Below are 23,399 nucleotides of genomic sequence, written 5' to 3' on the forward strand. Positions count from 1 at the left end.
CCAGTGCCTCACCACCCTCACAGTGAAGAATTTCTTCCTAACATCTAATCTAAGTCTACCGTCCTTCAGCTTAAGACCATTGCCCCTTGTGCTATCACGACTTGCCCTTGTAAACAGTCCCTCTGCAGCTTTCCTGTAGGCCCCCTTTAGGTACTGGAAGGCTGCTCTAAGGTCTCCCCGGAGCCTTCTTTTCTCCAGGCTGAACAACCCCAACTCTCTCAGCCTGTCTTCATAGGAGAGGTGCTCCAGATCAGCTTCGTGGCCCTCCTCTGGACTCAATCCAACAGCTCCATGTCTTTCTTGTACTGGGGACCCCAGAGGTGGATGCAGTACTCCAGGTGGGGTGTCACCAGAGTGGAGTAGGGGGGCAGAATCCCCTCCCTCGACCTGCTGTTCTTGCTTGTTTTGATGCAGCCCGGGATACGGTTGGCTTTCTGGGCTGCAAGCGCACGTTGCTGGCTCATGTTGAGGTCCTGTAGTTGTGCTTGGGATTGTGCCGACCCACATGCAGGACCTTGCACTTGGCCTTGTTGAGCTTCATGTGGTTCGCACGGGCCCACCTCTCCAGCCTGTCAAGGTCTCTCTGGATGGCATCCCTGCCCACCAGCATGTCAACCGCACTGCACAGCTTGGCGTCATCAGCAAGCTTGCTGAGGGTGCGCTCGGTCCTGCTGTCCGTGTTGCCGACAAGATGTTAAAAAGCACCAGTCCCAATACTGATCCCTGAGGAGCACCGCTTGTCACTGGTTTCCACTTGGACATTGAGCCGTTGACCACAACTCTTTGAGTGCGATCATCCAGCCAGTTCCATCCGTCAAATCCATGTCTCTCCAATTTAGAGACAAGGATGTCATGCAGGACAGTGTCAGTTTTTAATTTCTTTAATTTTTTTTTAATATTTAGTATGTTGTACACGTAGAATTACATTTTACACAAAACAAGATACATCACTGAAGGAAAATGCTGTACAAAAATCCCTACAGGAGCCCAAATCAATCAAAGATTATCAAGAGTGGCCTTGCAATGACATCTGCCAGCTCCCTCAGCACTTGTGGGTGCATCCCATCAGGGCCCATGGACTTATGTATGTCCACTTTGCTTAAGTATTGCTTGACCTGATCCTCTTCCACCAAGGCTACATCTTCCTTGCTCCAACCTTTCCCCCTAATCTCTGGGACCTGGGATTCCTGAAAACCCGCAAGATAATGAACCAGAAACTCTTCCATACATTTAACTTACAGGATGCATTTGAATGTTTTTCTTTGTCTTTCCATGTGTCACAGTCTGACAAGTCTTGAGGATAGCAGTTTGAATTTTATTTAAACAAGAAAGTTCTGTAGCCAGAACCAGGACAGCCTTATAGTCTCACAATACCAAGAGGCAAGCTTTGCTATCTCAAGGTGTGCAGTAATACTGTGACTAAAAAAGAATTTATTATGCTTGTTTTTTATTGGAAATTATACATCTGTTTATTAGCCACTAGATGGTGTCTATCTGACAGTAGTATACTTACGGTGCAAGTACTTACAAGTACTTACTCACTAAAGCAAATACATGAAATGAATTCAAATGCTGTAGTAAGGCCTAGCTATATTAATTTGAAAAGCAAAAAAGCTTTCATGAAATATTAGTTATTATAAATCAAAGTTATTTATGAAAAGAAGTCAGTATTTGAGCTTCAAACTCTGTTAATCTAGATGATGAAAATCATGCAAATTATCTTGTGAAAACTGAAGATTAGGAAAATGATAAAATATCAGTGACCTTACAGTTGCTCAAGGTAAAATCTTCGGCAAACATCTCATTTGCAATTAAAGAAAAGCCAGAAAAGCAAGTCATAATAGGTTTAAAAAAAAAAAAAAAATAGGAAGAAAAAGTCTAGGTAGCTTCCCTGCCAGTCTAAAAGAAAGGCTGATTCACTGTTTCATGTTAAATAGGTTACTCCTTATTTGTAGGAGCTTGTAGAGTTTATTATGAGAGAAAATGTTATACGTATAATTGAATTAATTATTTGTTTCTTATATAGAGTGCCACTTGGTGTGCTGAAGTGTTTATGAAGTGAAACTGTACTCCTTTCCTCATAGGTAACCTCTATTGACTTACATTGGTATTGACTCAGCCTCAGGTAGCCAGGCTACCTGCTGTAGATTTTTAATTTGCCAGATTTAGAGGGTTTCTGACATTTTTGAATACTAAATTATGCTAAAGAATAACATAAAGAAAGCTAAAGAGAGACACTGAGTGTACGCAGGTTGTCTTATGCATGAGTTCTTAGAAGTGACGGGACAAACACTGCATTTCTACTCTTGCTGACAAAGTCTCTCTTTAGTAAGATGTGCTGGGGCCGCTGCAGTCTGAGACATGTAGAACTTTTGTAGGCAAAGAACATGACAGGCAAATCCAGACATCAACAGAATAATGTAATTAGGCACTTACTATTTTCAAACACTATGCAAGGGTAAGGCCCGCTATTACTGCACCTAAAGTGCTAAGTATGAGTACATTATTATTTTTATGTTCCTGGAAATCACATTCTCTTTGTGTCTAGCTCTCCAATAAAAGGTTTCTTTAACCATGGGGATCTGGACACTTTACAAAGGCCATGCAAAAATCCAAAAATGCTCTGTAGAGGTACTGAAGCTTTGTATTCTCCCATAACAGAGAATACAGTCACAGTGCTTCTGATTAACCAGCATCATGTTGCTTGCTTATACAATTGGTAGGTAGTCAGCCTTAATTTCTGTCTTAGTCACATTACATGTCTACTTATTATGCTTCTATTATTCTTTGTATTACAGTCAGTAAACAAAGGCTTTTTTCAGTTTATAATCCATCACCACAAACTATGCCCTTTCAGTTGTATTCTGACAGTTTCTTGGAATGGAAGCAATGAGGTTTGTGAATCTATGAAGCTCAGTGAGTGGCTTGTCCTAGTTTTATTTTTTTACGGGGTAAAAGGTTTGATCTTTTGCTATTTTAAATTGTGGTTAATACATAAATTCTGTGGTTTTTTATTCTATATATGTTTCCCAGCTTTTTGTATGCATTAGAATTTGAGAACTTGACTATTCCCTTCCTCCACACACATCACCTTCTCCCTAAACAGTACCCTGTTACTGCGTTGAATAGTACCTATTTGTTAAGACCCAAGAAACTAGGGGAGAACATTGTTCTGAATCTAAGTAAACTTCAAAATTTCTGTTCTCTAAGGAGTTGCAATATTTTGACAGTGGGTTTTTTTTTGTCCCATAACAGATCACAAGTCATATTTCACAGTACCTTGGAAGAAAATATATCTATGGCTTGTATAATCTGTAATTTAGTCAGGTTTGGCTCCAGTCTTCAGGTACCATTGGAGGAGACAGCAAATATTTGTTAACTAATGCTTTCAAATAAGAACTTTAACTAAAAGAGCTTGATTAAATGGCTCTTGTGGCATCTTGCTTCATTCTACTTTCAGGCAAAAAGGGTTATATTTATAGTTTCTCTGTTGGTTTTTGGTGAATGCTCTCAGTCAGAAGCATGGCAGATGACTTAGTGCATTACTTACCAGAGAAAATACACAGGGTATGAAGTCTTTTACAGAAATCAAAAGACAGGCTGTGGCTCTGAACTTGTTTCCAGGTCTTACCAATCTGGTACCAAGTGTTCCAAAGTGAATAAGGGACATTTGCAGATGCAGACACAAACATGAACGTTAGAGCTATCTTTCAGCATTTAGGGTTTGATTTAGGATTTGCGCACTGGCTTATCAACTGTTTTCAGAAACACTCTCATAATCACTCACTACTGGACAGTCTTGATCTTTATCTCCAGTTTAGGGAAAACCACGTGCTCTTACTTTGGACAGAGGTTCCTTTCTTTGTTTCCTGCATGCAGAACCAGTTGGCCTTTCTAATGAACTTTTTCTTTGCTGCCTCAGACTCAGCTGCATTGTAATTTAGCTGAGGTTCTGTAGTTGTTTTCCTCCTCCTCTTAAAATTTTAATAAAAAAAGTTTTTCAGTCTCTTGGCAAGATGTTCCAAGAGGGGTTGTATTCTGCCAGGAGCCTTTCTTGGCTTCCATATTGCTCCATTTGGTGCATTCTCTGTATATCTGGATTTAGCACTGATATGTTTCTTCCTGGGACTGTCTGGACAGAATATGTGCGTATATGCTGTCAGGCACAAACATGGTAGAAATCTCTAGGATCTCTGGATTCACAGCAGCCTCAGTGCTGCTCCTAAGCTGTAATTCCACCCAGGTGTCCCACATGGTTGTAATATATGCTTGAATCCTGCCCTGAGAAAATTTTCAAGTGGAGAAAAAATGACAAATCCAGAAAAGTTTGGAGATAGGCAACTCTACCTGGAGTGAAATGACAGGGTGTAAAGAGATTTTATGTCCTGTTCCTGATTTTGTTATAGTGACTGGGGTTTTATGTATATTTCAGCAGTTTTTAAACTAGCTCTGGTAGCAGAGGTGTTCCCACATGAAACTATATTTTGAGACAACTGCTTATCCTTTCTCCTGACAGTAGAAACACCAGAATTTTGTCCACAATATGCGCAAATAGGTTTATTTTGAAGGTATAAGTAGTACGTATGACTTGTTTGACCATTTGCACGGGGGAAAGCCTACCCAATAAGTAGCTGTAAATCAGTTTAGTTCTGCATAGAAACTATTGCATAGAAACTATTCCACCACCATAGAGGTGGTGGAATGAATAGTGGCAAACATGATATCCTGGTTTTCGGCTAGGATAGAGTTCATTTTCACCAGAAGCTGTGAGGGGACACAGCCAGGACAGGTGACCCAAACTAGCTAAAAGGGTATGCCATACCATGACATCATGCTCAGCTTATAAAGGGGGCTGGTTGTGGAGGAGCAGTGGCGCTGGCACAGGCTGACTGTCCAGTCAGGTGAGAAATTGCATTGTGTATCACCCATTTTGTATATTCCAAGTACTGTTGTTATTTTCCTCTCCCTTTGCTGTTCCAGTAAACTGTCCTTATCCCAACCCATGAGTTTTACCTTTTTCTCCTGATTCTCCTCCCCAGGGGGTGGGGGGGCAGGGATGTATGAGCGGGATGGGAGCTGAGCGTGGTGCTCAGCTGCTGGCTGGGCACATGAAATAACAGCTGGCCTAGAATGGGGTATGGAAATGAAAAAAACTGAGGGGTTTTGAACAGATTTCCCAGTTAGGTGACTCAGTGTCCACGGCATCTTTTCCTCACTTTTTTAACTTTGTTCCTGAACAACTCCAGAGTTCTTTCCAGTGTGTGTCATGCACCACATGCTTTATTCCCATTCCAGGTATCCCACACTTGTTTTCGCAGAGTCAAAAATGAAGAGGGTTTTGGTTTTTTTTTTCCTTTTCTCTTTCCCCCACCGCTTCCCCAAATTTCAGTCTATTTATAAATTGTACAACTTGGCATGGAAGCACTGTGACCAACGTGCAAGCATAGAGCTTAATTGTCAGTTATTCTTTTTGATGTTGGTTTGGCAACCAGACAGACAGAAGTGCATTGCAGATGTCTGGTTCAAGTGTTATATGGGTGAAGTGGAGGGAATTGAGTAAACATTTTCACTACAGCCTTCCCAGTACTTCTTATTCTAACTCTGCCATGAGAGGGATTATACTTTCTACAGGTGGTTTTTGATGTTGCTGTTGCTTTTAATGCTGTTTGTGATCATTTACTTGATCTTGGGAACTTACGAGAAACTGTGGCTTTTGTTCAGCTTCTGAAGAAGTTATGGATGATTTGGCCAAATCTTTCCTTAGAGACATGATTCTTACTGAAGAAAACTTAGTGCTTGGTAGGTGGCCATTTAACCAGTATTTGAAAAGTCTTCCAAAGTGAAGGGTGCAAAATTTCGCCTTAGATTCTAACAACATACAGAACAAGATGCTTGGCTGTTGCTTCTGATAGGAGCACTACGCATTTGTTATGAAAGCCATTTGCCCCTTGTTTTGAATGAGAACTGCTGTCCTCACTGCATATCTGTATATAACGGGTCATTTCTCTACATTAGAATACAGCTAATATGAAAATAAAGCTCATGCAATGCAGAAGGCATACTTTTTTTTTTGTGGAACTCTGCAGTGGGCCATCCATGAGCATACTTTGGAAAGGATTAGTCCTTAGCTTTGTCTGGATATATGTGAACCGGATGTGATTTAGCTACTAAGGTAGGGCAAAACACTTGTCTCAATTATCTTTTTCCATACCAGCATAAATCATGATTAATTCCTTGAGTATAATAAAGTAAGACTGATTTTGTCCCAATGTAAATGAGAGAAGATGACAAGTTCTTGGTGTAAATATACAAAAACTTGTAAAAATTCCTTTTCTCGACGTACATCTTACTCTGCCCTTGAAGAACATGGTTTTTTCCTCTTCGTTCACTACAATCATTCTAATTTTTTTCCATTTAGTGTGAAAATATAGAGGGACTAGTATGTCCACATTTGCGAAAACTTATCATCCTGCTTTCAAAGGGAAACAGCATTGCAATTTTCTAGGATGAAATTATTGACTTGAGTAGGGATGGAATGCTTTCAAACCTTGTAAAACTATGTCAGTGTGCCTTTCGTAAGAGATTTTTAGAAGGGTGCTAGAAAGAAACCCACCTCATCATATTCTTAAGGTCTGAGACAAAAATCGCTGAATCCAGCTGTAGGTGCAGTGGATGTTGTCACAGGTGGTCACAGGTTTTCACAGAGGCTTGACTCCTATTCAGAGTAATGGGAGAACAGGTCTTGGGACATGTCAAAAAAGGAAGGAGCATGTCCGCGTCCTCTGTTTTTCTAGCTTGATAAACTCAGATTTGAATTTGTCATCATGCTTCCAAGCACTGTCATTGCTTCTCCTTAGATTATTTCACTTTCTGGCACATTGGTGGACTGAGCTTGGGCACAGCAGTCCTAATTATTTTTATTTTTCAAAACAGTTAAGCCACAGAACATTTGCAGTTTTCCTCTTGGCAACTGCTTTTTTCCATACTGCCAGGACATTTTTCGGCTCTTCTCACTTTCTCTTGGCACGGATGCAAATAGCAACCCTTTGCTTTATAGGTTACAGATCACATTTATCACTGGAAGGCTTAAAAATTCTACAGGAAGCCTCATGAGCCATAAGCTTCAACTTCATTGACCCTGGTCAGCTGGTCTTTAATGCTTTGAATGCTGTCTGTGCTAATCTGTGGCTGTTTGTCAAAACAATAGACAGTTTAGAACAGCTCAGATTGTGGACTATTTTTCATGTCTGCTTTGACCTCATTGGAGCACTGTACTAGCTATGCATGTTGCCCAACTCTGCAAATAAGGAAGGAGTGAGAAGACAGAAAATCAGAATAATCTTCCTATCCTTCTTCTTGTTCCATGTTGTTAGGATGTGTTCAGTGATGTTTGCCTTACTGTCAAATGCAATGTGTGTCACTTCGCAATCGGGAGGAAACTTGAGAGCAAATTGAGTCTCCCTGTCCTGTGTTGCTCCAAGGCTGCTGTATGTTGACTCACACAGCAGGCTTGAAGAAAAGCTATAGGCCATCTGATTATTTCTATATTTTAATCAAGTATTTACTCCCTCACTTCATATTCAAAAAAATTTTCAAAAAGTGACAAATGTGAAAATAAAAAATTTCCTCCAAAATTACCTGGCATGTGCCAGATTACAGGGTAGTCCCACAGTATTTGGACTATATTTACAACATGAATATTTAAATTTATCATTTTATAAACTATTCTATATCATATTTCTTTATATTATCTGCAAATGTAATAATCCATTGTCCCAAGGTCTTTAAAAACTATGCCGTCGTGTGAATGTAGAGTTATTAAGATGACATATGTTGTTTAAAGACTGGTTACAGCAAATAGTATTCCCATTCTGACTTGTGCAAGTTGTCTTTCTGAAATGAAAGAGAATTACACAGCAAATTAAGTTATTTCCATTGGAGTCACTCTGTCATAATTCCTCTTGTGTTGTTTGATACTTCACATAGTCTGTTGCTTATGACAGCCTTGTAAATGTCAGGTGTAAGGGCTGTACTTCTTTCCTGGAAGAATCCTGAAATTTCCCTCACTATTGTGCTGGTTCTCCAAGTTATGGCATCCCCTTATACTGAAGACAGTGTTGGCACGTGCCCTTCCGAAAGGATAAGCGAGGTTGGTTATACCTCAAATATAGGCACTTATGTAAGTGTGTGCATGACTGCTCTGCCCGCTTTCCTATGTGAGAGCCAAGGAATGTGAAGTTCGCTGCAGCTATGATGGTGTGAGAACAACATCAGGATCTGTAGTGATACCCCCCCCCCGCCCCGAAAAACAAAACTCTACCCTTACTCCTTTCATGTGAGCTGGAAACTTGGCTGTGGAGGCTTGTCTTGCTGTCCCACGGCTCTCTGCCTTGGTTGCCCTCCTGCCCCTGTCTCTCCTTATGGCAGGAGCAGCCTGGCTCTGAGACCTAGTTTCTGGAGTAGAAAATTTCAGTTTTGCTTATGCTGCTGAAAGAACTTGAGCTCAACTCTACAAACATGGAATTTTGTCATTAAATTCTGTCAGAATAGAATTATATCTGTTAAAAGAAATCCTGGGCCTCCAAAAATCTCATTCAACCATTTTCATTAGGAATAATTTAAACCTGGGGTGCTAAACTTGGGTGGAAGTTTACTAGTGTGAGTGAGTTCAGAATCAATCTCAAAGTGGGATGGTGCTCGGCGTCTATGAGGAGTAAGTCTTGTCTTTCTTTTATTAAACATGTTATCTTGCCATTCTTTTTGTTCTTTCTACCACCACAGCATGAATGTACGTCTCACTGATTCAAATGCAATGTCATGCCCTGTGTGCTCTCTGTATAGCTGCTTTCTGTCCAGCACTCCTCCATCTTATTCTCTGGCTTGTGAAATGTTTCTGTGTTGCGCTTTATCTAAATTTAGTCTCATTTTTATGATGGTGAGTTCTTGAGTTCTCTGAAGTTCTTGGTGTTTTGCAATATTTGTAATCACTTGTAACAGCACTTTGGAATGATCAGTGAGTTTCATCTATGTTTAGTTTACTTTTTGGAGTGTGATTCATGAAGATGTTGGGCTGAGTACTAGCACATATTTATCAACATCTACAATGAACTGTTCCTGAGAGCAGAAACTGTTTTTTCAAGCCAGCTGTCCAGAGACTGTTAATTTGTCAAAAATATTTATTCTTTCTGAAAAGCCAGTGCTAAGTGTGCAAGTAAACCTTCCTGGTTTAATAGAAATTCAAGATTACTAGTCTATTAAGATATCAGAGGATGTTGTCAGTATGTTCCCATAGATATAATTTCCATGACTTTCACCAGTTGAATCCAGGAGAACTACAGAGGCAAAGAATGATGGCTTATCTAGATACTCTTTTGAAGTGCTAAACCATTTCCAAAGTTTTCTGCTAAATATTTGATTGAAATTCTGCTACACTTGATGGAAGTGAGGGATATTTTACTGACTTCATTTAAGAGATGCAAAAGCTGCAGTCCTCCCTAAGCAGATACCAAGTATGTATTATAAGGATACAGGACTGTCTTTAACTTCTTGGAACGGAGAACCCCAAACTGTCCAAACCACCTCCTTCATTTGGTGGTTCTGATTTCAAGATACTCAAGGTTTTCATCAATGTCTTTCACAATTAGTATTTTAATTTGACAATATTTTAATTTTACAGGGATTGTTAAGAAGCTGTAAAACACATTTGAAGAGTATACCCCTGACATGCCTTTTTTTTTTTTCTCTCTTTCAGAAAGTATTTTGGAGAAAAGATAGGACTTTATTTTGCCTGGCTGGGTTTATATACAGAATTCCTCATTCCATCTTCAGTAGTTGGGATTATTGTATTTCTTTATGGATGTATAACCATTGAGAGTGACATTCCTAGGTAAGCTTCTCTGTGACCAACAATTTGTTACTTGAAAATTATAAGACTTTGCTTTTTGTTCATAATCTTTAGAATAATTGCTTTTAACATATCTGAAGAGCAGTGATGTATCATTAACAACCCTGTAAGCATTAGAAATACACATGCATGGAGTAGATAAGACATTTGAATGACATACATTTATTTGGCTGTTCAGGATTGCAGCTCCTGAAACAGAAATGTTCAGAGAGTCTATGGCATTGTTGTAAGTACTTTTTTTATGACATCCATATTTTTTTATGAATGCAAATATCTCCACACTCACCCAGAAAGGCCTCTTGCAGAACTCAAGTTAATGCAAGCACACTGTCCAGTACTCTTGGATAAGTTACTAAGTTCTTCTTAGTAAAATCAGGCTATTTGCACAAGTAACAAGAACAGTAATTGGCAGATTTAGCATATTTGGTATCCACAGTATTATCGTTCTTGACAGTTACAAAAAAATGTTTTGTGCTGTGTGAGGGTGTTACACTAAACAAAAATTGCCAAATTGACACAGTGATATTAATGTCTGCTTCTCAGTGGGGGAAAGAAAAAAAAAAAGGACACTTCCTCAGTGTTAGATATCTGACTTCTGGATGACAGGATACTGGATTACTAGCACTGCTGGTCACACTCATTGTGGCAGTTCCTGCATTCTCTAAAATGAATTGGCAACTTTTAAAGTGGATCACTGCAGTAGGACATTATTACTAATAGGTAAATGATGAATAACAACACATCTGAGTCAGGGTATGTTTTCTTAGCTTGATCTGAATGAATCTTGTTGGGCTGTGCTGGTCTGTGGGAAAGCTTGTCGGAGCATTTAAACTTAAATGAGATTTATGACTAAGATGTATCTGCAGCACCCTCTACTGCCTTTTGAAATAGAGCATTATTTTAACGATATGATAGCTGGAAACAGCTGTATGCCTTTCAAATGATACAATATTAAACATATTGATACTACGGATTGAATAATTCTTTCTTCATTTGAAGTCATAGAAAAAATGCTATTTAATGATGATCAATATAGCAACAATCATAATCACAATATGCCAGCTATCAATGAAGCAATGTTGCGAGTCTTTCCTTAGCTCACAATCCTGGAAAGGACGCTTGAACTTTGCACTACTCAGTTCACCTGAGTAAGACTGGGCAGGTATGAAGGTCTTTCACATACAAACCTTATGAAAAAAGCTGAAAGCATTCTCAGCAGTGTCAAGTAGGGTTTGGCTTGTTAAAGAGGTAGTGGTAATGATTTTTTTAAAGATTTTTAGAAACTGAGTAAGTACATAGCAAATAAGACTAAGAATTAAAATAACAGCTTTAAAGTAAAGATTTTAAAATCTGTAAGAAAGTCTCTTATCTCACATTTTCCAGAGGAGAGCTGAAGAAATGCTGTAAACTGAGGGAAAGAAATACATCTGAATATATGAGGCAGAGGTGGAAGCTTTCTAGTTTTTATGAGTTACTGCTGGAGGGAAGGGACTTTTTTCCTACTTTTTTATTTTTAAATATTAGTTTAGCACTCTGTACTAGAAAAATAAGGAGTTATGGAGACCAAGAATACCATATCCGTATTCAGCATTCAAACTGGAGAACCCTGAAATGTAAAGGTATCTTATTTCCTGAAACCACTGTGCACACAATATCTGAACAACCTTAAAACATATTAATATGGGTGCCTAAAATAACTGCTGACACTTGAAGAAATTAGCAGATGCTGGTACAGATGAGAATTGGTGTTAAAGCTCTACGCTGGGAAAACAACCATTGCTTTTATAAATACCTCACAAGTAACATGCAGGGTAGAGGTGAATCACACAGTAAACGTGAAATATAACATCCTTGCTAAGAACAAGACTCTTGGCTAGTGTAAGTCTTTTAAACTCAGTGCAAGTATGTAAGTTTATAGCAAAACCTAGTGCACCTTGCAAATGGTGTTGCAGATTTATTCTGTCTGTGATACAGACCAACCAACATGCCTGGGTGCTGGTTCTGGCTGTTATGCAGACTTACATGGCCAGTCCTGATACACAAAGTAGCATGGTATTTGACATGGATTTTTGTGCCACCATGTTAAAAATATGTGGTTTTTTAAGGGCACAGAATTTCCTTTATGGCCACTTCAGGATTCTTCTTCATGAATTTAAATCTGAAATGTACCAAATCATGCAACTGAGTGTAGAGATGGCAAATTCCACTTTGACTGTGTTTTAATTATTTTCTTTTAGAGTGATTAATCTAGTCTTCAGCGATGCCATATTCACTAATTCACTAATACAGTGTAGTTATTAGATTGGTTGCTGTGTTGCATTGTTTTTCTGTTGGTAAGGTGCCTCTAAGTATTTTAATATTCCAGCGCACGGCAATGCATCTTGAAGAGACACTTATCTTCTGTTCTCTGCAACTTCAAGCCACGTATGTTGCAAATACCTTCTAATAGCTATGAGGTGCTGCTTAATATCACTACTGTACACCCCCCTTTTCTGAGTAGTAATACCCTAAGAGCTCGTGCACTTGTAATTCATAGTAAAGAAATGTGCGATCAACACAACGCCTTCACCATGTGCCCCCTGTGTGACAAGTTCTGTGATTACTGGAACCTCAGCTCTGCATGTGCTACCGCTCGAGCTAGCCACTTATTTGACAACCCCGCCACAGTCTTCTTCTCCATCTTCATGGCTCTCTGGGGTGAGTATTGCTTCGCATATTAACAGCGTCATTTGATCTTTGGACTACTGACAGAAATGAAAGTTGCGGTGCACAGTAGTACAGTGTAGTAGCCTCACATATAACAAAGTGCTGTTAGATTGACTGTGAAGCGTATGGCTTTATGAAGCTGGCAAACTTCATAGGGCCAGCGAGGGGCTGTCTGTGCTGAGACCAGAGAAAGCAATATTACGAGGCTTTCTGCTGTCAGCAGCAAGCTTTGGAATAAATGGAGAGGAGTTCGGTACTTCAGGGAAGAAAAACATGTCTTTCCTCCTCTACTGCCTTGGTTAATGGCACTTCTAAGTTTTGACACGTTTTTCCTCATTTTCTGTTAAAGGCAAGTCCCTTTAACACCTTCCGCATTTGGGGCAGGAATGTATTTGGGGATTGGTATGATGCGGGCAGCTGAAAGGGTTTAATTTAAGCACAGAATGCACTTCCATGTGGGACAATTTAGTCACATAATTTTTGCAAAATTTTATGGGATTCCAAGAACAATGGTACTATTATTGTTTTAATTATGATATGTTCTAGCATATTCCATTTAAACAAACTTGGTTTTCTTTAATGACAAATATACCATGTCTCATGGAGGATATCAAAACACTTCATAAACACTTATGAATTCATTGTAGTATTATTCCTATTGTTTCTGGCATCACCTCTACCCCAAAAAGTGTGTGTACTGTGTTTGTGTATATTATTGCTTGTTCTCTCTAGATCTTGTTTATTGTGAAATTTAAAGGTGTTATTGCTACTGTAAAATTATTTTTTATTGCCTTATTCAATGTTCACAAAATTAAATCTTCATTCTTAATATGAAATTGAGCAAATATATTATTGTACTATAGCCATCCCTCAGCAATCCGTGTGTTATACTTCGCAACCCTATTCAAATTTTACAGCTTATTTTAGAAATGACTGATTGGTAGCTTGGTGTTGGGTGTGGATAGCATAGGGTTTTTGAGGAACTTGCAGACAGAACAGGTCATGGAAGGAACAAGTTTTTGTTTACCAGTTCCTGGAAACCCTTCAGCAGAAGTTAGAGAATATGTACGCACTATAACTGAGAGAAATGGCAAAAGATGATGAATCTATAGAGTCTGACAATGACTTATTTTCCTGCTTCACATTGCTGCCAGTTAGAGAGTAGACTGGCAGATAAGGTGTCACAGTTTACCTGCTGCCAAGAAGCATGCAATACACTGCTTTGTCCAAGTTTCAGCGTAGCTGTTTGCACAGCATGTGTATGAATGACAACTAATTTACGTTTTCATAGGTAAATAGTATTTTTCTGACAGAGAATCTGTACTGTAAACTTGCATCGATGCAAATGATCATTTCTGTGCAGCCTCATCCAAAATAAATATTATTTTAGCATCAGCAATGCAATGTGCAAAGCAAAATGTTGATATATCCTTGCACTAAGATAAATTAGAATCTGTAAAGGAACAGAAATGAACAACAAGTTCTGTATGCAATGCTTTTAAAAAAGGCATGTAAGAATAACAAAATTCTTTCTGAGCTGTAGCCCCTCTCCAAAAAATGTTTCCCACAGATCGGAAAAGTCTGTTCTTGGGACCATGATAACTGAGCTTGTCAGTGCAAGAAAATACAGCCGTCGTATACAAAGAACAGCAAAGTGAAATAAAGTATCCTTTACTAACTCTGCCCAGCTTGCCTATTAAGTATTAGATTACACCAAATTTTGCTGCCTTACTACTAGGAGACTGTACTGGTTATATCTAGAGCTCATTCTGTTGAATGACAGATCTCATTTACACACCTAATCATCTGCCCTCATAGTATCTTGAGTAAAGGTTGCCTGAATGTTTTTCTGTAGGATATAGTATAGTGATGTGGAAACTGGCATGTCTTATTACTTACAATTGTATACTTAAGAGAGCAAAGTCTGGTAATTAGAGCTGGCTTCATTTCATAATGTTGTTGAGCACAGGAAGTCTTTCATCCTGCTGGCCTTCTCCCATTCCGTAAAAGGCAGATGACTTTCTATGGTTAGTATCTTGAAGGGAATAGTGCTTTTACTAGCTGATCTTGATGCCTCATAAGGTATCTTTGTGATTCCAGCAACACTGTTTGCAAATGACCATATTCACAAAATACAGATTAATGCCTAACTAATTGTGCTTGATGTTAATGGTGTTCTGGGATGCTGAATTTCAGCTGTCAGATGTGTTTATTAGAAGGACAGTAGAATATAATGAGGCTGTTTTTCTACTAGTGTAAGTCAGTGCAAACTTGCTGATTTCAGAACAGCTACTTCATCTAGCCAAATAAGTTCTTACAGAGCTAAATGTGGAACTGACTTTCTGAATAACAGGAAAAAATGCAATGAATAATAGCACCCTATAAAATAACCAAATGTTTTTGTATTTAGGATATCTAAAACCCCTTGAGTTTTCAAAACATGCTAAATATAGTTTTTATATGTCCTCTCCTCTGTAACGAAGGAACAGAGGTAGCAACTTAATGTCTGGATTTACTTTCAGTCTGGTCTTTAAATGATATTCATTGCTTACATTATGAGAGGATACCTGTGCAAAAAATATTTGGAGCTAACTGTTGGAATAGATTCTGTCTTATAAGAGTCAGGTTATTTTAACAGTAGTCTAACTTCTCCCAGTGTTATCTTACGGCTCACAGCAAGTGTAGATGCAGTCAAAGGAAGCTGGATCTAATTCTCCACTGTTGTGTGTCTTGTGGAGCTATCTGCAAGATGTTCAAAGTGATGAAAATACTGCTGTGATGTAACAATGTTTTTACAATCCCCTGTTCACCAAAGGTGAAATGAAGCATAAGAAAATGGAAAGCAGTGCCCTACGGTTGTTTATAGGTATAGCTTTTATTGGTATAGTGTGTTTTTTTAGTTGGTATATACCCATTTAGTATTGATATACAGTCATCTGAAAATAGGTGTCCACAAGTTAAGAGTAAGAAGTGCTATTTCTAATAAATCCCTAAGTCCATAAATCATGAACAGCTAGGCAAAGGGCTATCTAGAGGAAACAGCAATTATAAAAGGATGGTCAGGAAACTGTAAATATGAGACAACATTGCAACATCTGTTCCTTCATATTAATGAAAAAGGAAAAGTAGGAGACTGAACTACTGGCCAGTCCTTTAGGCCAAAATCACTGTGTCTCTGCAGGGCAAAAATATTCAAATGTAGCACTGTACTATATTTCAAAAGAACATTATTTTCTACGTATTACTGAGTGTCTTAGTTTAGATATAGGTATCAATGACTTATTTCAGTAGCAGGCTACACCTACCTTCACATGTTTGTGACTGATTAGAAACACTGAAACAGCAAAATCCGTCCAATTAGAGTGTTACAGATTAATATTTAGACCTAGATTTTGTTTCATTGTATTCTTTGCATTCATGAAGTATAGAATGACTCTTGGTAATTAAGAGAGATGATGTTCTTGGGGTGGATATCAGCAGATATGGTTTCAGTTCCAGTCTCTGACAAGAAACTTACCAACGCCTTTGGGCAATCCATGTTGTATCTTTCTGTATTTTATTTGAAAAAGACAGTAATTATTGTTTCCATGCTTTGCTTGTGTTCTTTCTTTAAAATTGGGCCTGGGGCTGTTTCTTACTGCTTATTTATGAAAGGCCTAGTACAATGGGATTCAAATATCATTTGGGGCTTATAAGTAACACATTCACCATAGTGTATTGGATTTGTAATTTTAATTTTTTTTTTTTTAAAAGCTACTATGTTTCTTGAACAATGGAAGCGTTTGCAGATGAGATTGAGTTACTTCTGGGATCTAACTGGACTGGAGGAAGAAGAGGTAAGTTTCCTCTCCCTGTGCTAATTTACTGTGTAAATTATTTTATGTCTGAAGATATGCATTGATATTTAGATTTCTCATGAGTGTTCTCCAGTGCAATGCAGTTCATAACTGGTTTTTAAATGACTATAACTAATAAAATTTTGAGTACCAGTGTATCATTAAAGAAATCATCACCTATATCTTACTGGTCAGCACTCTGATTTTAATAATTAATGTTGAAAAGGATTATAAGATAGCGGCAGATCATTCTTTGCTAAGAATGCCCATATGCCCTTGTACAGAGTGCAATAACAGAAAGATACAGAATACTTTGTCATATAGATGCTACATCATTATGTATAACAAAAAATCTCAGTGACAATGATTGTAACATGTCAGGATAACATGAATAATATTTGCATCTAGGTCTGTGCTGCATCTGTGATGCCTTAGGTTTGACATCCTGAGCTCTAGGTACTCACCCACAGAGCTGTTGCAAGCACCAAATGGAGTTGGTTTCTTGAGAACAACTTTCAAGTGCTTTGCAATTAGCTCATGGGGCTTCTGGCTGTACCTGAGTTCACCAAAAAGTGAGACATATGTGTTTATTAGTATTTACAATGTCTCTAAATTTGTTTTTATTTCTATTCTAAGGCATCGTTTCACATGGCCTATGGTCTATTTAAATTACTGACTTTCACCAGAGAATTAATTTCTAACTCTGCCTGAAGAGAGTGCAGTTACTAGCCCTAAATATCATACTAAGAACAGGTGAACTTTGGAGCTTCCATTACATATCCCCTAGCAATAGATGCTGATGTGGCTGTAGGACAGGGTCATAGTCAGTAATTCAGAATTGCAGCAATTACATTCTCTTTTGTCTTTAACGGTGAGCCGAGTACCTGTATGGAACAATTCAGTGTGCCTTGCTCTCTTCGTTGACTTAATAAAATGTGGTCAGGTTCCTGGAAGGTGAGTTGTAGGCCTGCCTTGGTTTGGTAGTAGGATTCAAATCCATGTTTTCATGTTCCCGCACAGTTCCTTAAACAACAGACCACATACAAGCCTCCAGTCCTGTTACTTGAACTCAGTTCAAACAGGCTGTAGAGTGCAAATAAACTAGAAGAAATGTAAGCTGACATCGTGAACTTCATGATGTAGCATGGTGATGATGTTACTCCACTTTTATCTATTCCTCAGATAAGAATCATTGGATGAAATGAAAAAACCCTGAGAACACACAGCAGACTCCAGTATTCCTCTTCCGTCACTATCCCAAAATGCAGCCTTTAGCAATGTCTTTAACATAAGGGACCTCCCAAGTATTCCTGTACTGATGACTTGACTACAACCTCCCCTATTTTGCCTCAGGTTTCTCAGCTTTTTCACTACTCTCTATCCAGTTATAAAGTGGATGATGCTCACAGTATAACCCAGTACTCACAGTTTATAAGTTGTGATGCAAACCAAGTGCATCAGCACATCAGAAATTACTGCTTGTCCTATGTGGAATGTCATGTTGCTACCTGGGAGAACAGCAATTTTATACTAATTACAGTACAAACTGAGAGACTGGAGAGCAAACTCCTGGCTCTGCAGCATACTTGATGAACCCACCAGATTTTACTGAATTTCAAGCTCATCACTTGCAGTACAAAATGCTAAGGTTTAGCTCAATATTTGCAAAATGCTGTGAAGGAATCTATAGGTTTGTGAGGTGCTGTGATGAAGAGCTCTGAAGCGGTAAAAGTTTGTGGACAGGAACTGTGGGATCAGAAAGAATCCTTTTTTTATGACAAATGCAGGAGTGCCAGACACATCTCAGCACAAGTTGAAGAATTAGGATCGTAGAATCATAAAAATAAGACTGAAATAGACCTTGAGGGGCCATCCCTTGTGCATGGTAGGATCAACTCTACTTAAATCATTATGAAAAGATGTTTGTCTAATTTGTTCTTAAATAAATCCAGCAGTGGAGATTTCATTTCCTCCCTAGGCAATCTATTCTAATACTTATCTATCCATACTGCTAATAAGCTTTTCCTAGTGTCTAACTTAAATGTCTTTGCTAAATGTTAATTTTTTTTCCTTATTCTTTCTTTCAGAGATAAAGAGTTTACCTCTGTCCTCTTTTCAGGAAAATTCAACGTAATATCCTATCTCTCTGTCACCCTATTTTTTTGAGATGAACTAGCTGCTGCTCTTTCAGTCTCTGTTCTTAAATAATTTTCTAGATGTCTGTTCATTCTTGTTCCCTTCTGAACATTTTCTAGTTCATCCAGCTGTTCCCTGAAGAATAATGCTCAATGTGGAACTGTCTCTTGCCCTGACATCTTACGCAAAAGCCATGCACCACATCATCTTCTGTCAGCTCTTGGTACTTCAGCAAAAATGCAAAAGTTAGATGAGGTTTTGTTCACCTTTTATCCATTAGATTAATAAAAATGAAGATAAATTTGTCTGTAAGACAGATACTGGCATCATGTTTCAGTGGTGGTGAAGTCTTTACAAATGTTGAAAATGACGTTGTAAAATGGAAAATTGTGTCTGATCAGGTTAGGCCAGAAGGAGCTAGCAGTGGAATGCACAGGATCACTTAACAGAGCAATAAGGAAAGGGATAGAAGGTTTAACAGTTTTAAGACTAGATGAGGTTAAGTTATTTAGTCTTATCAATTTCTTTAGACAGGGAAGTTATAGAACCAAAACAGGGAGTAAAACAACCATAAAAGTTGAAGAGGTGAGAAGTATATTTTGAGAATTATACCGAGATAAATGCCTTCAGTGTAATTTTTGTGGACTCTTGACTACAAAATTTTCAGTAAAATTACTTTCTTTAAACACACTGGGCCAAATCTTTTGCTTCAAAAACATCACATGAGATTAATTTAGTCCATTTATTTGTAAATATTTTGGCAACAGCAGTCTGAGAAAGCAGACTCCCTAAGGCTTGCATGTATCTTTGCAGCTGGCAGCTGTACAGACTTAGAGGATTTGCATTTGTACATCTGAAATCTGCAAAAATAATAGGTAGCATTGGGTACTAGACCATAAAATAGATAATTGTGTTGAAAAGCAATTGAGCAACTGATAACTAAATAGAAGGGGGAAAGAAAAGAAACACAGACATGAAAACTGATGAAGACTTGGAAATACCATGAAGAAGCACTCAGTGTGTCATGCCACAGATACATGTTTGTGTAACCTAATCAAACAGGTTGTGCATTTGTTTGTTTTTCAGTTCATGTAATAAAGGATATAGCCATCAATAAAGCAAGGGTAGAGGTGGGAGAATCCTTACCCTCTTCTACTTGTGAAGGAGCTGGTGAAGAAATACTGAGGGACTCTAATTAATGATGTGGGGAGTAGAAACTATTGACCTCCCATGAATCTTCAGAAATTGTATTTCTAGGACCCAGGATGTTCCTGCTTTAGGTTTTCTGGGTGGAAGATATTTTACCAACAGTCCTGTGTAAACTGAAATAGAAATGCAATTATGGAAGACAAAATCTTAGAATTTGGAGCAGAACTCGGAAGAATAAATGGAGAGAAAGTCCACACTAACTGAAAAGCCAACGAGTGGAGGTCTTGTTATTGTTCGAATATTCATGCTGTTATACTGTTTCAGTACAACAAAGAGGAACTTAGTTGTCTGTCTTCATTAGGAACATGTCTGGTAAGCTACAATTTCAAGATAAAATCCTGTGCTTTGTAAAGTGTTTGCAAACTTTTTTTAGCAAACTCTAATTCCCAAAGTCTCATTCCTCCTTTTGCTATTTAATGACTTTAAAAAAAAAGTTATAGAACCTTTAAGGAAAGACTTTAAGATACCCTGAGTTAAGATAAAGTAATAAGGAAGATAGATTGGATAAAACAGAATTAAATAGCAAACAGACTTGGTAACATTAAATATGACTACAGATATATCGCATTCTCTCCTAAATTGATCATTGTTTAACTTGATCTTCTCTACTACATTTTCAAAATTTTTTTGTGATCTGTTTAATATGTTTTCAGCTTGTCTTCCACCTTGCAAATCATAGGAGCAGACTCCTTTTCTGTAGTTCTAATATTGTCTACTGAAACAGGCAGTATAAGACATTTTTGTTTGCTTAAAAATTGGAGGAGTGAAAAGCAGACTGTAATAAAATAACTGTATTCACAGCTTAGTCCTCTTAGGAAAAAATTATGAGTAAGGGTAAAAGGGGAATGTATAGCTGCAATATTTTGTGTTGTCTCAAATCTCTGCTTTCATCCTGACTACTTCTCAGGTTTCTTGTGCCAGTGCAATCCTCGTTTTGCATTATTTTCCCCAGATGCATTATCTCACATTTTTCCCATGCCTGTTCTGATTTTCTTGTTGGGCCCATGTTTCCAAATACTTTTTATCTCTTTGTATGGTTTTTTTTTTTACTACCTTTTCTTGGGTTTCATCACTCCTTCCAGTGAATCTTCTGTTACCTTCATTAAATTCCTGTTAACACTAATTATTTAATGATCCTAGGATAGCCCCAATCTTCTGAACAAGTCCTTTCAACATTAGATTTAAGTGCTATGTTTAGGAGGATGGGAGTTTTATTAGGATACTTGGGGAAGGAATGTTGAAAAATGGATGTTATACCTCAGGCCTTAGGGGAAACTACATAGTACCGGCTGTTGCTCCATTAAAAAATTGCACATGAAGGCACATTTTAAACATTTTTTAATTTTTAAACTATATGAACCAATGCAGGTGATAATTCCTTTGCTTGCCAAGAAGTTGATAAAGATACGTTTGCATTTTTTTCATTTCAAGTCTGTTGATTCAGAGATGTGCCACAATATGCTGGGGGTCTAGTAAATATTCCTTTTATTTCTTTTCTACCAGACATATCAACATACTTTCATTTCCCTTCTTTTATTCCTTTTCCATTATAATGACCTCCTGTGTCCACTCCAGGACTGAATTGTCCTTTTCCACCAAGAGTCTCGCAAACCCTATCTGCCCTTATCAGGTCCCCTAAAGTCATAGTACTCCCTCTCCTAGCTCTCTCATACAAAGGTCTCTCAGAAACTATTTTTTTTTCCTCACCCCATTTTTCCTCCCCTCTGCCCTCCTCTGTTGCACCTAAGAAGACCAGTTTTCCTGTGCACCGAAGATGTCTTGAGCTGATTCAGTAATAGGTAAATTAAACACGCTGACAGCCTCCAAGATTAAGCTGCTATTGGTGTTAACAAGGAGATCAGAGTCTGGTCCTAGTTCAGGCAGTTGCTCCAGGAACCTCAGCACCACATCACTATGTATTCTCTTGTGTGGGGAAAGAACTTTCTTTTTAAGAAAATAAGCTTTTTCTTTTAAATTTAAAATCCATTTTACATTTACTCGTGTGTATGAATGGAGGCTGCCATTTTTTTAGCCCCAACTGCATACGTAAATAATGTGGAAATGTGTTAAGAAACTCATATGTTAATGAACTAGAATAAAGGGGTCTAAATGTCATTTGTTCTTCTGTAAAGTCTTTTGTTGCTAGGTCATTGTGTGTCACTGAAGTGTCATTGACATAGGGAGATTAATCAAAACTAAAATGAGATGGAAAGAGAAGTAGCTCTTCTCTCAATCTAAACCCAATGGAAGTTATTTCTAAAAGTACTTTTGAACTTTGGAAAGGCTTTTAAAATTTAAGAATAATACTTTGTGCTATTGTTTAATTAGAGCCAAAATTGACAGTTTAAAATGAATGCAGAGTTTCAGAACTCATCATATTTCCGCAGTCAGAATTGTTTCCTATTATTTAGTTTTGCTCTAGGTGGGGTTTTTTTTGTTTAATTTCCTTCATTTTCACATGCATATAGACACGTACGAGTAGTGAAACGTTATTGCAAACTCATGCCTATAAAAACTATCCCACATTACACCTATATCAAATATGTAATTATGTGGTGTGAGACAATGTTTTATGGATACGAGTTTCAAATGGCCTTGCTTTATTTATTACTTTCCAAGAGCACATAAGTGTGTGTTTTTTTCTAGATTCATCCACACTTCTCTGGATCAGAGCTATAGAAAGAATTCTTACCCTTTGAAAACATAAGCACTTTTTTTTTAATTCTGGATCTTGACTTCAAATCAGTAAAACACTACTGACTTTTTAGATCTCATCTTCCTGCTTCCATCCTACTTTGCTACTTCTAGTGCAAGATTAAATTTCTTCTAGGCAGTGTAGAAAATTTTTGCCTTTTTTGTGTGTAGGTTTGTGTGAAAAGCTTCTGATCTGTAGCTTGTCCATTAATAGTTCATTACACAATAATGAAATTCTCACTATCTCTGAATGTATGCCTATCACAGCATTTTCAAGTTTGAGTACATTAAGGTAGACATCTTGACCTGAGATTTTCAAAGGAGTCTGAAATTTAGACATCTAGATTCCATTGGCTCTTCCATAGAATGTGGGTGACCAACCTCCTTAGACCTAACAGAACTAATGCATCCAAAATGTAAATTCAGGCACCTGAGCTATGAGGCACAGTTTTGAGGTGAAAATGAAACCCCTTTCTCTCACTTTAATGGGCGATGTGATTCTCTCTTTTCTAAAATTCATGGGGTTTTCTGAGGTGGTTATCTATGCATTTATTTACCTCAGTTTATACAATTAAGAGTCTAGGGTTTTTGGATTTTGTTGGGGGTTTTTTTGGTGGGTTTGGGTTTTTTTTCCTCTTAATATATTGGCCATGTTATTCTCTGAAATCTTTGGTTGGATGATCTAGACTCACAGGGTGAAGCTGCATAAAATGCCTCAATAGTTCACTGATACCACTAGGTAGAGATCCCCTCCTTACTTTTATGCTACAGTACTCTAGTGTCTCATCCATCACCTGAACCTACTGACTAAGCCTGAGGAGAAGTAATTGCAGAAATGAAGTGGGCAGTGTTTGTGGTGGAGGGGACCAATTAATTAGATAAGTTTTCACATAGTATAATCAGGGCATTGTGCA

The 23,399-nt window shown here is 38.0% G+C and overlaps 1 protein-coding gene across 1 annotated transcript in view; it reads left to right on the top strand.

Moving 5' to 3' along the window:
- ANO2 (anoctamin 2) overlaps positions 1-23,399 on the top strand; it is a 198,777-nt gene that overhangs the window by 69,123 nt on the left and 106,255 nt on the right. Inside the window, exons 11-13 of the mRNA XM_054812685.1 lie at positions 9,752-9,886; positions 12,441-12,601; positions 16,364-16,446. Of these exons, the coding sequence (XP_054668660.1) occupies positions 9,752-9,886; positions 12,441-12,601; positions 16,364-16,446 (379 nt within the window). The remainder of the gene's footprint in view (positions 1-9,751; positions 9,887-12,440; positions 12,602-16,363; positions 16,447-23,399) is intronic.

This window comes from Grus americana, chromosome 1 (genome assembly GCF_028858705.1).
Source record: "Grus americana isolate bGruAme1 chromosome 1, bGruAme1.mat, whole genome shotgun sequence".
Lineage (NCBI taxonomy): Eukaryota > Metazoa > Chordata > Aves > Gruiformes > Gruidae > Grus > Grus americana.